The sequence below is a fragment of the Musca autumnalis genome, unplaced genomic scaffold, assembly GCF_047663935.1.
Source record: "Musca autumnalis isolate F117 unplaced genomic scaffold, ASM4766393v1 scaffold_1, whole genome shotgun sequence".
In the NCBI taxonomy this organism is placed as follows: domain Eukaryota; kingdom Metazoa; phylum Arthropoda; class Insecta; order Diptera; family Muscidae; genus Musca; species Musca autumnalis.
The window spans coordinates 230,661,090-230,675,501 of NW_027411644.1; the positions used below are offsets into that span (position 1 = coordinate 230,661,090).

A 14,412-nucleotide genomic window follows, 5' to 3' on the forward strand; every position below is an offset into this window, starting at 1 on the left:
CTGGACAAATTTCTTCTAGCAACTCTTCTTCTTAAAAACAATCAAAGATCTGTTTTTAATTTTTCGTTGATTTATGTTTGTGAAAATTAAAAACAAATTATATTGTGGAAATAGCAAGCCCAATTGTATTGCTTTTTTGGGAAAAATCTTTTTTTTTGGGTCATTTTCTTTTTTATTTTTAATAAAATACAACATTTTTGCTTCCTTTGGTCCCTTCATTGGCGGACAAGTCAGCTGAAAATTTTCTAGCAAAATATAATAAAAACTCCTTACTCTCTGAGAAAGTTCTTGCAGGACAATTCTTGCCGGGAAAGTAACCAGACAGACCTAATAATTACTCAACAAGTACCAGCAACCTATCTCAATGAATTTTATTCTCTCAAGCAAGAAAAATTGCAGAAAGTTATCGAACAACATTTTGTAAGAACTTGCAAGACAGTCAGCTGTTTCCGAAAATGTATGAAAATTGTTTCTTCTTTCTTTTGATATTTTAAAACAAATGGAACAAAAACACAAATTTTAAAATTACATTTTACTTATTTAAAGCAGTAACATTTCAAGTTGTTTACATTGAACAGCTGATCAAAAGCTGATCAGTAGTGGGATTCTCTAGAGCATCCGACAAAAATCGGTCAAATTAAAACGCAAAATTATGAATAAAAAGTTTAAATAAAAGTCGACATCACTATTGCTATCGGTAGAACTTTGCGACTACTTTTTATTGGTCGCTAACTTATATACGCATTTTAATTTTAACGATTTTTGTCGTTAACAAAAAAATGCGTTAGAGAATCCCACTACAGACTTGCAAATTTTTGCTCGCAACACAACTCGCTCTCTTTTGCTGGATAATTTTGTTATCGAACAACATTCAGTAAAAATTTGTACAAATTTTTGGGTTATCGTACACGCCTATTTACATTGCATTTTGATACGTCGGGAGAAATCGCCTGGGCTTTTTGTAAGGCGTCCATTTTTGAGTGGACTAGCAATGCAGAGAAATTTGTACAAAACCGCTGTTCAAGTTCAAAGTCCGTTATCATGACACAATTACAAGGTGGCGTAAAAAGGCTAGCTTAGCTGATTTCACCCAATCTGTCACCTTCATTGTTATTGTGAATTATTCGTATGAAAATTTCTTGTTAAATATGCCTTGGACTTTTACGAGTCTTCCACCTTGAAGGGCATTAAATAGGTATCACAGAAAGCCCAGATGATTACTTTCGACCTGTCCAAATGCATTTTGATTATGAATTACTGTTATGAAAACTAACAGCCTGTTTCACTATGTCGAACGAAAATGAAAACGAAAGAAAAACAACTAAACTCGTGTATGACTTTTAAATGCTGTATTCAATATTGCCATGAAAACCAATGTTTAGGTGTTTTTCGTTCGCAATCAATTTCTTTCGAGATAGTTAAACAGGCCCTAAAAACATTTGACAGATTAAATGTATTTCGAGCACAATGGTATTCATAGTTGCTGAATTTGTTTCTGGTTGACCTGTTGAATGTACTCGATCTGTACAGTCGGATGTCAAAGATACATGTTAAAAATCCCTTAAAACTTACCCATTTGATGTTCACTGAGATCGGGTAACATTTGTGAATGACGATGACCACCTCCGCCACCTCCACCACCTGATTTGTGGGCCAACGATGATGACGAAGCCGAATTGCTGTGCTTGGAATTAACAATTGGTGCATTTTGCATAAATGGATTATTGCGTGAGCTAAGCTTGGTTTGTCGTTGTAACTGTTGGGTAAATGTTAGAGGTGCCTGCTGGGAGCAAAGAAAATCAAAATCGTTATTAGGAGACATTTTACATCAACTTCACGATTCTGGAATACTTACATCATTACTGCTACCTGTTGATTGACTAGATATAACACTTTTACGCTTGTGCAAACTACTGGTATCCGATTGCATGGTGTTCTGATAGAAATTGTTCGAACTGTGTGTTGAGCTTGAGGCATTTAAAATACTCGGGGCTGCCATATTATTATTAACTGTTGCCGTGGTTGCTGCCGAACAAACCGATGAAGCTGAGGCATGTTGCGGTGGATAGGGTGATGAGGCTGAGGGTAAAATACCCATACCCGCCATATTAGCATGGACCGGTATTGAGGGTGGTTGTTGATCAGGTGAACGTAATATATTGCCATGATGAAATTTACCAGCTGGTTCCATGACATGATTGGCATCATCTGCAAGAAGAAAAAAAGATGAAAATTACTATTTCCCAGAGGAGGGAAAAACAATGAGGAATACTTACTTTTGGTATAGTTGTCAAAGATCTTTAGAATATTTGTGCGATTCGATTTGGCGGCCAATTTAATGGGTGTACGACCACAGTGATCGGATTTATAGGGATTAGCACCATATTTCAATAAGGCCACAACACATTTTTCATGACCTTCCTGGGCGGATATACCCAAGGCGGTGGCACCCTGTTTACAGGCATGATCGGCCAATGCACCAAAATACAAGAGTATATTCATGACATCATGATTGCCCTGCCAGGCACAGGAATGTAGGGGTGTGCGGGCCTCCAAATCCATGGCATTGACATCAGCGTTACCTGCAATAAAAACAAGGAGAAGAGGTTAGAAAGAGTTTTTTTGAAAGATGTGATACCCTACACCAACACAAATAGTACAAAACTTCAATGTATGGTTATAGCACCCACTTTTTCAGGGAGGGGTCGTACTTTTTATACCCTCCACCACCATCAAATTACAGATAGTTCGGTCAAGAAATGTAGCAAAAATCTTCAAAATACCGAAAATCGGGAGGTACCGTTATGTGGGGGTTATATAAAACATGGATCTATGTTGACAACTTTTGGTGGAGAAGTTTTGAGACCTCTGGGAACCTTAAATGTTAAATTATAGGTAGTTCCGTAAAAAAATGTAGCTAAAATTCTCAAAATACCGAAAATCGGGAGGTACCGTTGTGTGGGGACTATACCAAAACATGGACCTATGTTGACAATTTTTGGTGGAGAAGTATAGTGACCACTGGGAACCTTGAATGTTAAATTACAGGTATTTCGGTCAAAAAATGTAGCCAAAATTCTCAAAATACCGAAAATCGGGAGGTACCGTTATGTGGGGGCTATACCCAAATAAGGACCTATATGAACAATTTTTGGTGGAAAAGTTTTGTGACCACTGGGAACCTTAAATGTTAAATTACATGTATTTAGGTCTAAAAATTTAGCTAAAATTCTCAAAATACAGAAAATCGGGAGGTACCTTTACGTGGGGGCTATACCAAAACATGGACCCATGTTGAAAAAATTTGGTGGAGAAGTTTTGTGACCACTGGGAACCTAAAATAATAAATTACAGGTAGTTCGGTCAAAAAATTTACCCAAAATTCTCAAAATACCGAAAATCGGGAGGTACCGTTATGTGGGGCCTATACCAAAACATGGAACTATATGAAAAATTTTTGGCGGAGAAGTTTTGTGACCACTGGGAACCTTAAATGTTAAATTACATGTAGTTAGCTAAAATTCTCAAAATACCGAAAATCGGGAGGTACCGTTATGTGTGGGCTATACCAAAACATGGACCAATGTTGACAACTTTTGGTGGAGAAGTTTTGTGATCACTGAGAACCTCAAATGTTAAATTACAGGTAGTTCGGTCGAAAAATGTAACCAAAATTCTCAAAATACCGAAAATCGGGAGGTACCGTTATGTGGGGGCTATACCAAAACATGGGCCTATATGAACAATTTTTGCTGGAGAAGTTTTGTGACCACTGGGAACCTCAAATAAAAAATTACAGGTAATTCGGTCAAAAAATGTAGCCAAAATGCTCAAAATACCGAAAATCGGGAGGTACCGTTATGTGGGGGCTATACCAAATCATGGACCTATGTTGGCAATTTTTTCTGGAAAAGTTTTGTGACCACTGGGAACCTCAAATGTTAAATTACAGGTAGTTCGGTCAAAAAATGTACCCAAAATTCTCAAAATACCGAAAATCGGGAGGTACCGTTATGTGGGGGCTATACCAAAACCTGGAGCTATATGAACAATTTTTGGCGGAGAAGTTTTGTGACCACTGGGAACCTTAAATGTTAAATTACATGTAGTTAGCTAAAATTCTCAAAATACCGAAAATCGGGAGGTACCGTTATGTGAGGATATATATTCAAAAATATGGACCTATATGAACAATTTTTGGTGGAGAAGTTTTGTGACCACTGGGAACCTTAAATGTTAAATTACATGTAGTTAGGTCTAAAAATTTAGCTAAAATTCTCAAAATACCGAAAATCGGGAGGTACCGTTACGTGGCGGCTATACCAAAACATGGACCAATGTTGACAAACTTTGGTGGAGAAGTTTTGTGACCACTAAGAACTTCAAATGTCATATTACAGATAGTTCGGTCAAAAAATGTTGCTAAATTTCTCAAAATGCCGAAAATCGGGAGGTACCGTTACGTGGGGGCTATACCAAAACATGGACCTATATGCACAATTGTTGGTTGAGAAGTTTTGTGACCACTGGGAATCTCAAATGTTAAAATATAGGTAGTTCGGTCGAAAAAATGTAGCCATAATTCTCAAAATACCGAAAATCGGGAGGTACCGTTACGTGGGGGCTATACCAAAACATGGACCAATGTTGACAAATTTTGGTGGAGAAGGTTTGTGACCACTGGGAACCTCAAATGTTAAATTACAGGTAGTTCGGTCAAAAAATGTAGCCAAAATTCTCAAAATACCGAAAATCGGGAGGTACAATTATGTGGAGGCTATACCAAAATATGGACCTATGTGAACAATTTGTGGTGGTGAAGTTTTGTGACCACTGGGAACCTCAAATGTTAAATTACAGGTAGTTCGGTCAAAAAATGTACCCAAAATTCTCAAAATACCGAAAATCGGGAGGTACCGTTATGTGTGGGCTATACCAAAACATGGACCAATGTTGACAACTTTTGGTGGAGAAGTTTTGTGATCACTGAGAACCTCAAATGTTAAATTACAGGTAGTTCGGTCGAAAAATGTAACCAAAATTCTCAAAATACCGAAAATCGGGAGGTACCGTTATGTGGGGGCTATACCAAAACATGGGCCTATATGAACAATTTTTGCTGGAGAAGTTTTGTGACCACTGGGAACCTCAAATAAAAAATTACAGGTAATTCGGTCAAAAAATGTAGCCAAAATGCTCAAAATACCGAAAATCGGGAGGTACCGTTATGTGAGGGCTATACCAAATCATGGACCTATGTTGGCAATTTTTTCTGGAAAAGTTTTGTGACCACTGGGAACCTCAAATGTTAAATTACAGGTAGTTCGGTCAAAAAATGTACCCAAAATTCTCAAAATACCGAAAATCGGGAGGTACCGTTATGTGGGGGCTATACCAAAACCTGGAGCTATATGAACAATTTTTGGTGGAGAAGTTTTGTGACCACTGGGAATCTTAAATCTTAAATTACATGTAGTTAAGTAAAAAAATTTAACCAAAATTCTCAAAATACCGAAAATTGGGAGGTACCGGAGGAACGTTCTCTCTCTCTCCTTCTCTCCCTTTTCCCTCCCTTCCCCTTCTGTTCTCTCTCTCCCTTACTTACCCAATGTTATGAGCATTTTAACCATTTCCGCATGACCCTGCCAGGCAGCCACATGCAAAGCCGTCCTACCCTCACTATCCGAGATATTCACATCAACATCTGTGAATTCCAACAGATATTTCACCATTTCCAGCTTATTCTCTAGCGCCAATATGTATAGTGTAGTTCTTGAATCAGCATCCTTGGAATTTACATCGCAGTTATATTTCAAAAGATATTGCACCGTTTCCAAGTGACCCTCAATGCAGGCCAAACGAAAGGCGGTCTTGCCATCGTGAGCCTTTTGATCTACAAATGTTGCAAGGCATTCGAGCAGTACCTGGACACACTGGGTACGTCCTTCCTGAGCGGCTAAATGTAAAGCTGTCTTACCCTCATTGTCACATTCATCAATTTTCGCCCCCGATTCTAACAGCTGTAGGCACACTTCATGGAAACCTTCAAAGGCAGCATAGTGCAGTGGTGTCCAGCCGGCATTATCACGATGTGTTTCATCTAAGCCACGGTCCAATAGTTGTCGCACCGTTTCTATGTTACCCTGAGCAGCAGCAATGCTAAGAACGGTACGACCCTCGGAATCCATGCAATCAATGCCACAGCCCCAGAATAATAGGAGTTTTACAACATTGGCGTGACCAGCTGTACAGGCAGCCCACAACGGGGTACGTCCCATAAAATCAGCCAAATCAGGATCAGCACCATTTTCCAAGAGGAGTTCACAAACCTCGGCATTACCTTCAAAGGAGCTAACCAACAGCGGTGACATGCCATCATTGTCCAGTTGATCGGTGTTGGCACCATGTTCCAGTAGAGTGGAAATAACTTTACTATAACCCGAAGAGCCGCAGAGGGCAGCAACACACAAAGCACTGCGGCCATCGAGATCCAAGTGATTAACATTTGCACCATTTTCCAAGAGGATTTCAACAATATCGTAGTGACCCATATAAGAGGCGGCTATGAGCGATGTACGGCCCTGGCGATCTACAGAGTTGACATCGGCACCATGTTCTATGAGTATTTTGAGTATATCTTCATGGCCACTCCAGGCAGCGGCACGTAAAGCTGTGCGTCCCTCCTTGTCGGCCAAATCAATTTTACAGGCTGGGTGGGCAATCAGGAGTTTGACAACTTCTGTGTGACCACCCCAGGAGGCGGAGCGTAAAGGTGTCCAGCCATCACGATCGGCATGATTGACATCAACACGTTTCATGCGTCCGGTACCATCATTGCAAGGTTGTGAGAAGTTCAGCAGCAGTTTAACAACATCCAAATGACCATTACGGGCAGCAATATTGAGTGCAGTCTGGCCATTATAATCTTCAATTTCCAAGTCGATGGGTCCCTTGCAGGCATTGAGGGCCCTTTCGAGCAGCAAATGATTACCATCATTGGCCAGAATGTGAATCAAGGCCTTGCCTTTGTGTAACTCTATGCGATTAGAATCGGATAGTTGATGCAGCGTAGAGGAGGCATTATCTTCTTGGCTCTCATGATGCGGCTCACTTTTCTCCGAAGGACTTGAGGGCCTTTGGGTTTCCATAATGCAAGACCTCTCACTGGATATCAGTAGGTCAGCCAATTCGAAGTCAATATTTTGAGATCTTTCTGAGAGTTCAGGAGACATGAGCGAAGACTCACATGATGTCTGGTTATCGGCATTATTAATGCCCGTCTCAATAAGCAATTTGAGAATTTTAGCATCTGTGGGTAGGCTGGGCTTGAAGAAATCACACAACAGCTGAGAGAATTCATCACACAATTCGTTGTTCAAAAACTTTTCAATCATGTTGCGGGTTTTGGGTAGAAAGTTGGGATCATTTTTAAAATCAACTTCACACATGGAACAGCAGTTCAAATGGTTGGTATAGAAGCAATCATTCAGATTGACCCTTGACTCGAGCAGCATTAAAATCATGTCTAAATCGATGTTACGATTGGTAAGATATTCTCCCGATTTGATCAAATGATAGATAAATTTCCGCACCGTATTGGCACACAGCGTCTCAGCCACTAGCAGATAATACAGGGAGATCATGACATGACCCTCATTGACGTCACAAATAAATTTCTTGGTAGCAAATTTCACATCAACCAACCAATCTGAAAAGGAATTGTGGAAAATTTTCAGCCGCTTCTGGTCACTGTCATAGAGCAAAATGTTCTTCATCAGATGTAGGCGCTTTTCAAACTCTTCATTGTCAATGGTGTAGTTGTGGGTCCTGAGACAATTGAACAGGAACAGTTTATCAACATAACCCGAGGAAGCCAGCAGGACATTCAGCACTGGCCTTATTTTCATGTACTGCTTCTTGTTGAACGATTTCTGGCATATATACAGGTAGAGGCCATTCAGGGTACAGGGTATAAGTTTAATTTCACGAAAACTGAAAAAGTTCTCCTTGATGCCGTTCAAAACCTTTTCCAAATACAGAATACAACCATTCGATTTGATGTAGAGTTGATGCAGTGATTCTATGATTTCCTTGGTCAGCATAATGCTGTCTTTGAAATCGGAGTTCAGGCGATTTATAATGTATTCCTGGACATCTTTGACCACATGGGATTTGCGCAAATCATCCAGGGTGATTTTCTTGAAACCCGAAAACATGCGGGTAATTTGTTTGGTTTGTTTTTTCGTTGTACACACCAGGAACAGCCATTTGGGAAAGAGGTGTATGTGATTAGAAAGGAGTTCAGCCACATTGCGGCTTTTGTGGGTGGTGCCGCCACCACGACCACCCTTCAGGGTGGAAATTAAGTTACCCTCATTAATGTAATTCTCATCAATGGAATCGATGAGGAGCAATAGGGCGGTTTTGGGTGGTGTTAACTCCAGCAAGGGGAACAGTATGGCCTTTTTGAAACATTCATCGGGATTCTTTTCAATATTATCCACCGTTAGGCATTCAAATATTTCCGGATTGGAGAGTAACAATTCATAATAGCCATCGGCAATGATGGTACGGCAACTTTTGTTCTTGGGCAAGGGTGGAGGTAAAGTGTTGAAACAACCACCGCCAGACATATGCTCTGGATTCTCCTCGTCATGATCACGATCTTGTTTAAGGGTGGCTTCCTTTGATTTGCTATCAAAATCAATTAAATCATTTTCATTTCCTATATCCTTGGCATCTTCTTCTTCTTCATCATTTCCCTCCCCTTCTTTAGCAGGATTTTCCTTTTTGAATTCTAGCATATCTTTATCAGCCTCTGGCTTATCTTCGTTGTTTTGTTTCTCTTCCTTATGCTCTTTTTGTTCATTTTGTTCCTCAGGCTCATGCTCATCCCTTATGGCTGCTTGGATCTCCTGTTTCAAATCTTCATTGGGCACATTGGCAATATCCTCACCACCACCCTGTTGCGGTGTTTGATTGCTGTTCGGCAAACTTAAACTGCTGTTGATGTGTTTTACCGGTGATGCAATGTTACCGGGCCGGCTTAATTTTACCGGAATCTTAGATTTACGACCAGGACTTGTTTTACTCGATGATGGCAAATCCTTGTCGGAGTCTTTTCTAACCTTTTCGGTGTCATTATCCTTATTCTCATCATATTCTTTGTGTGACTTTTTCTTTTGTCCTTTTGGGGGATGGGTACCATAGCATTTTTTCTCTTCTCCGCCCAGCTCATCTTCATCTTCTCTGGTCATTTGTTGCGGGGCCACCGGTTCGGATTTTTGCCTCATTAATTGGGCCTCTCCCTTCTTGGAGGTGGAGGTCCTTCGTTCATGGAAATTTTCCAACTCGGCAATATCACATTCTTTGGCCCCACGCTTTAGTTCCGCAATTAGAATATCCTCAGCATTTTCATCCAAGGAAATATTATTCATGGCCTCATCCAACTTCGATTCTTGTTGTTGCATCTCGTCATGCAGGAATGAGAAACCTTCATCGATAATCCGCTGACTTTCATCTTTGGCTATTAGCGAAGAATGGCTTAACAGTTGGAGTACGATTTTCCGTATAAACAACGACAGGCTATGGCACTCGGGATTTTGTGACTCAATCAAATAGGAGGCCAGTAGTTTGCGATTCAACAAGCCTCGGGTGCCCGAGTTGCCGTTCATAATGGCCTGGCAAATACTGGTTTTTCCTGAACCATTTGATCCCAACACCAAACAACCATTGTAGGTGGATGCCGATATGGCTGCTGCCTTGGCCCGGGATGACATAAAATTCGAACCCGAAGAACTGCCAGCAAAGGCTTCATTTTTACTGCCACCATTTGTGGCACCCAACAACCCTGGTATGGCCTTTTTACCTGCAGTTCTTTGTTCCAAACACATGGCGATTTTCTTCAACACCCACTCACGGTTTATATACACCTTGGAACCATAACGATGTTGATGGTGGTGATGATGTTGATGCTGATGGTGTTGGTCATAGTCCCTTTGGCCACCAAATCCATTGACCTCCTTATCGGGGGATATTTTCCTTTGCATAAAAACTTCTAAATTATCGGAGGTATCTTCCATGCCGCCAGCATTATTGGCTGCGCCTTCCAATGCTGCCTCCATTTCATTTTCAGGATCAAAGCCCTTTCTCGCCACTTCAAGGGGGAAGTTCTGTTGTACCAAATTTGCAAAATGTTCCTCGCGGGCCAAATTAGAAAAACTTGAATTGGGACAATCTTTGCCGGAAATTTCCATTTTCTTTTGCAGCTGGGTGGTGTCTTTGAGAAAATTCAATATTCTACGATCTTCCAGTTGTTGGTTGGGCGTGGAACTGCCATTGCCACAGGTCAGGGGTACACCGCGATTGGCGTACATGTTGCTTGAGGTACAACCGGAATCGGGTTCATCATCTAGATCGGTGATGGGCATTACCACTGTATTGCCATTACGATTACTAGCTGCCGCCGCTGCCACCGCTGCTGGTGACGAACTATTGACACGATTACTATCACGTGTCGTATTCAATTGTTTGTAATCCATAATGTTGGTCAACTTAACATCATTGGTGGCCACCTCATTTTCATTTAGGGGAGGACGTGACATTACCGTGGGATTCCCCCCTGCCGAAGTCAAACGACTACGTTCTCCACTTTTATAACGATCCGATTTACGTAGTGGTGTTGCATAAATCATTTCCTTGGGCATTTGTCCTGCTGCATTGGGGCCACCAACCAAATTATGACGCCCCACGGCATGCTTGTTATTTGGCGCCGAATTTGAATTGGAATTGGCCAAATTAACATTGACCAACTGTGAACCCTGATTGCTGATATTATTCAGCAACAGCTGCTGTGACAAAGCCTTATTCAAATTGATGTTATTCGGACTGTGGTGGCCAGAAACAGCCTGGGCCGATTTCTGCTGCTGCATCTTACGTACAGACTCATTGAACATAGCCTGACATGGTAAATTCTCATAAATATCATTACGCAAATGATCATTATCCGTGTGTTTTGACATGATGAAGCAGGTTAATGTTATTACTTAGTGGTACTTAAGAAAAAAATCTTTGGTTTGTGGGAGTGTGTGTTTATCGGTATTTCTTTAGAATCTCTTCAGTTCGTGAATATAGTCTTTCGATTTCATATGAGTTTATATTGATTTGCAGATTTCTGCTAATTGTTTTTGTTTTTTCGCTTCGTCGGTTACATAATAATTCCACTGGGTTTCACATATTTTATGTTTTTGTGGCATGTGAAGAGAGTAGATCTGAAAGTAGAAAGAGAGAAAAGGAGAAACAAAAATTAGTTTGTTTATGTTTACCTGTTAAGGCGATTATGATCATATGTTTTAATTTATTTTGTTTTGAAGTTAAAATAGGTGATCTTAAAACTAGGATCTTGTAGTGTTAGATTTTTAACAGAGATAAGGTTGAGTTTTTTGGAAATTCCTTTTAGAAGGACATTTAAGGCCAAAAAAGTTTCCTGATACACTACAAATTCAATAATCCTAATTAGTCTGTTTATACCCTCAGCCTTTAGGCTAGAAAGGGTATAAACACTTTGATACGACCAAAAATGTGCCTCATTGAAATAACGGTTTTAGACCAGGGTTCACCAGCAACAACAAATTCAACCACTGCGTTTGTGTTGGGCACACACACGAGATTATCTTTTCCTCTCTAGATAAACATCGTGTGCGTTAATTCATTGCTAAAACAAAGAAGATGATCGGTGGTGAGAGCAACGTTCAAACTCACCACAATTGAGATTTTGTGTGTTCACACAGACACGGCTCGCGAGCCCGTTGGTGATTAACACTGTTTTAGACCCCAAGTATTTTTGGACGAAATTCGTTTCAGACAATTTGGAGTCGATTTAGCCATGTCCGTCCGTCCGTCTGTCTGGCTGGCTGGTGCGCACGACTGATTCGGTCCAAAATTTGGCTTTCTTAATATTTTGTCCCAACTTAGTTTAAGTTCGAAGATGGGTTATATCGGTCCACTCCTTCCGGTATCTCCCCCACAAAAGTTCGAAAATGTTCTGAAAATTTGTGCGAACGATAACTCTTGAAGGGAGTAACCGATTTAGTCCATGCTTTGCACTTCCTAAATTTTGTAACAGTCTCAGATGAGGTTTCAATATGGACTCAAGCGATCCAATCCTTCGGCTACCTCCCACACAAAATTTTGGAAAAGTTCAGTTTAGGACCAGTTCTCGAATCGATTTGATTTTTATTGTAACAACTTGTATTCACTGCCCCCCATACGACGGTACAAGTTTCATCAGGGGCAAGCCCATAATTCCTGACAAAATAGCCTGAAAATTGTAAAAAAAACCCTATGACACCGTGTAGTTGTTGGAGCACAAGATATCTCTCGATTCGATTCTGCCGATTCGGTCCAACATTTGACCTTCCTAATATTTTGTCCAAACTTAGTTTAAGTTCGAATATAAGCCATATCGGTGCACTCCTTCAGGTACCTCATGCACAAAAGTTCAAAAATGTTCGGAAAAATTATGTGCACGATAACTCTTGAAGGGAGTGATCGATTTGGTCCATACTTTAGACATCCTAATATATCTACCAGGTATATATCAGGTTGGAATATGGACTATATGTATCCACACCTTCGGTTACCTCCCGCACAAAATTTCGAATAAGTTCACTTTAAGGCCTGCTCTCGGACTACTTTGATTTTTGTTGAAGAAAATTGTATTCACTGACCCCCTTTACGATGGTACAAGTATTTCCGATGCAAGTAAATACTTCCTGAGAAAATAGTCTAAAAGCCGTAAAAAAATCCCTATGGCACCATATATATTGGCTGGAGAGCACGTAAATCTCGAACTGGTCAACCAATTTGGTCGGAAATTTGGCCTTCGAGATATTTTGTTCAAACTTAGTTTCACTTCGAGATGGGCAATACCGGTCCACTTCCAATACTTCCCCCCCCCCCAAAAAAAAAAAAAATTTAAAAATGTCAATAAAATGGTATGCACCGTACACTTTCTTGAACGGGGTAACCAATTTGGTCCAAACATTGGATCTTCTTCTTCTAATATTTTGTCCAAATTTAGTTTAACTTCAAAAAATGACCCATATTGATCCTCTCCTTAAGGTACCTTTCCTGCAACAGTCCAAAATTTTTGTTTAAGTGCAGTTTAGGGTCTGTTCGAAGATCCTTTGGAAATGTATACCGATGCTATTCGTTGTGGTCCTGTTTACAGCGATATTATGTTTTCCGTGGACAAGTTCATGCTTCCTGGCCTACTGGTTCAAATGTTATACGATGACCCACTGAAATGACTAGTGGGTGCGATATCTATCGAAAAGATAAGATTCACAAAATAAGATCCACTTTCATAATGGACTATGTCGGTCCATTCTTTCAAGTACCTCCTCCGGTCTCAAAATTCTGAAAAGACCCTAAATACATTCGATCTGTGCGTAGATGAAAGTTTCAATTCACATAGGTTGAGGATATATCTCTGTCGGCAAAGCCGACTGATACTTTTTTATTTGTTTCAGTAAGTTTTCCTTGCGGCTCCCTCTACGACGACGATATTTGTTTCATGCGCAAGGCCATACTTCCTGAGATATTGGCCTAAAAGCGCCAAGAAACCTTGCCGGCACCAACCACAATGGCAAATTCCCAAGATAATTCGTGCAGAGATTTTCTGATTGTTGCAAACTTTGCACATCGTATTATTTCATCCAGTCATGTTGGAAGATGGAATATATCGGTCCACACCTTCGGATACCTCCCACACAAAATTTGGATAAAGTGAAGTTTAAGAGCTTCCTTGCATGTTTTGATTCTTTTTTCAGTTGGTTGTTCGACCGGCCTCATTTACAACGGTACTTTTTTCCGGAGTAAGGCAAAACGTGTTAAGATAATGGCATAATTATTGTGTTTGTGTTAGTTTTGTGGTTTTTTGGTCAGTGGCCGAGGGTATATCTCCGTCAGAACAGCTGACTGATACTTTCTTACTTGTTGTGTGTATACTATTAGGCGCAAAATTATGTTTATTGAGATGAAAAGCCGTAAGAAGTGGTACTAAATCAAGAGTAGGCATCATTCATTACTGTAGTATACCTTAAGGAGCTACAATTTTTTGGGGTCATGTTTTATCAATAAGTTGATATCTGTGAGAGAGTAAGTTTTACAGATGGGAGCCGCATTGCCTAACACTGTACTAAATTAAATTATAAACCACAGGTATTCTGTTGCATACTTTAAGCATCTGTTATTGTGAGAGTGCATGGTTTTCCATCCCCCCTGCCACCCCTGGTCAACAATTTCACTATTGTGACACTTAAACTCCTAAAAAATTTTATTTCCACACACGTATGAAAATTGCTTCTTATATTATCCCACCAAATGAGTAAAAAGTAAATTCTACACTTT

General features: G+C 40.2%; 1 protein-coding gene across 17 annotated transcripts in view; it reads right to left on the bottom strand.

Moving 5' to 3' along the window:
- LOC141389196 (uncharacterized) overlaps positions 1–14,412 on the bottom strand; it is a 268,423-nt gene that overhangs the window by 9,508 nt on the left and 244,503 nt on the right. For 15 of the 17 annotated variants that reach the window (XM_073960350.1, XM_073960342.1, XM_073960343.1 and 12 more), the window contains 4 exons: positions 5,606–11,270; positions 2,277–2,582; positions 1,856–2,208; positions 1,573–1,783 (listed from right to left, as the gene is read on the bottom strand). In XM_073960350.1, the coding sequence (XP_073816451.1) occupies positions 1,573–1,783; positions 1,856–2,208; positions 2,277–2,582; positions 5,606–11,021 (6,286 nt within the window). In that variant the 5' untranslated portion in view covers positions 11,022–11,270. The remainder of the gene's footprint in view (positions 1–1,572; positions 1,784–1,855; positions 2,209–2,276; positions 2,583–5,605; positions 11,271–14,412) is intronic. The other 2 variants (XM_073960352.1, XM_073960353.1) reach the window with 1 other exon arrangement.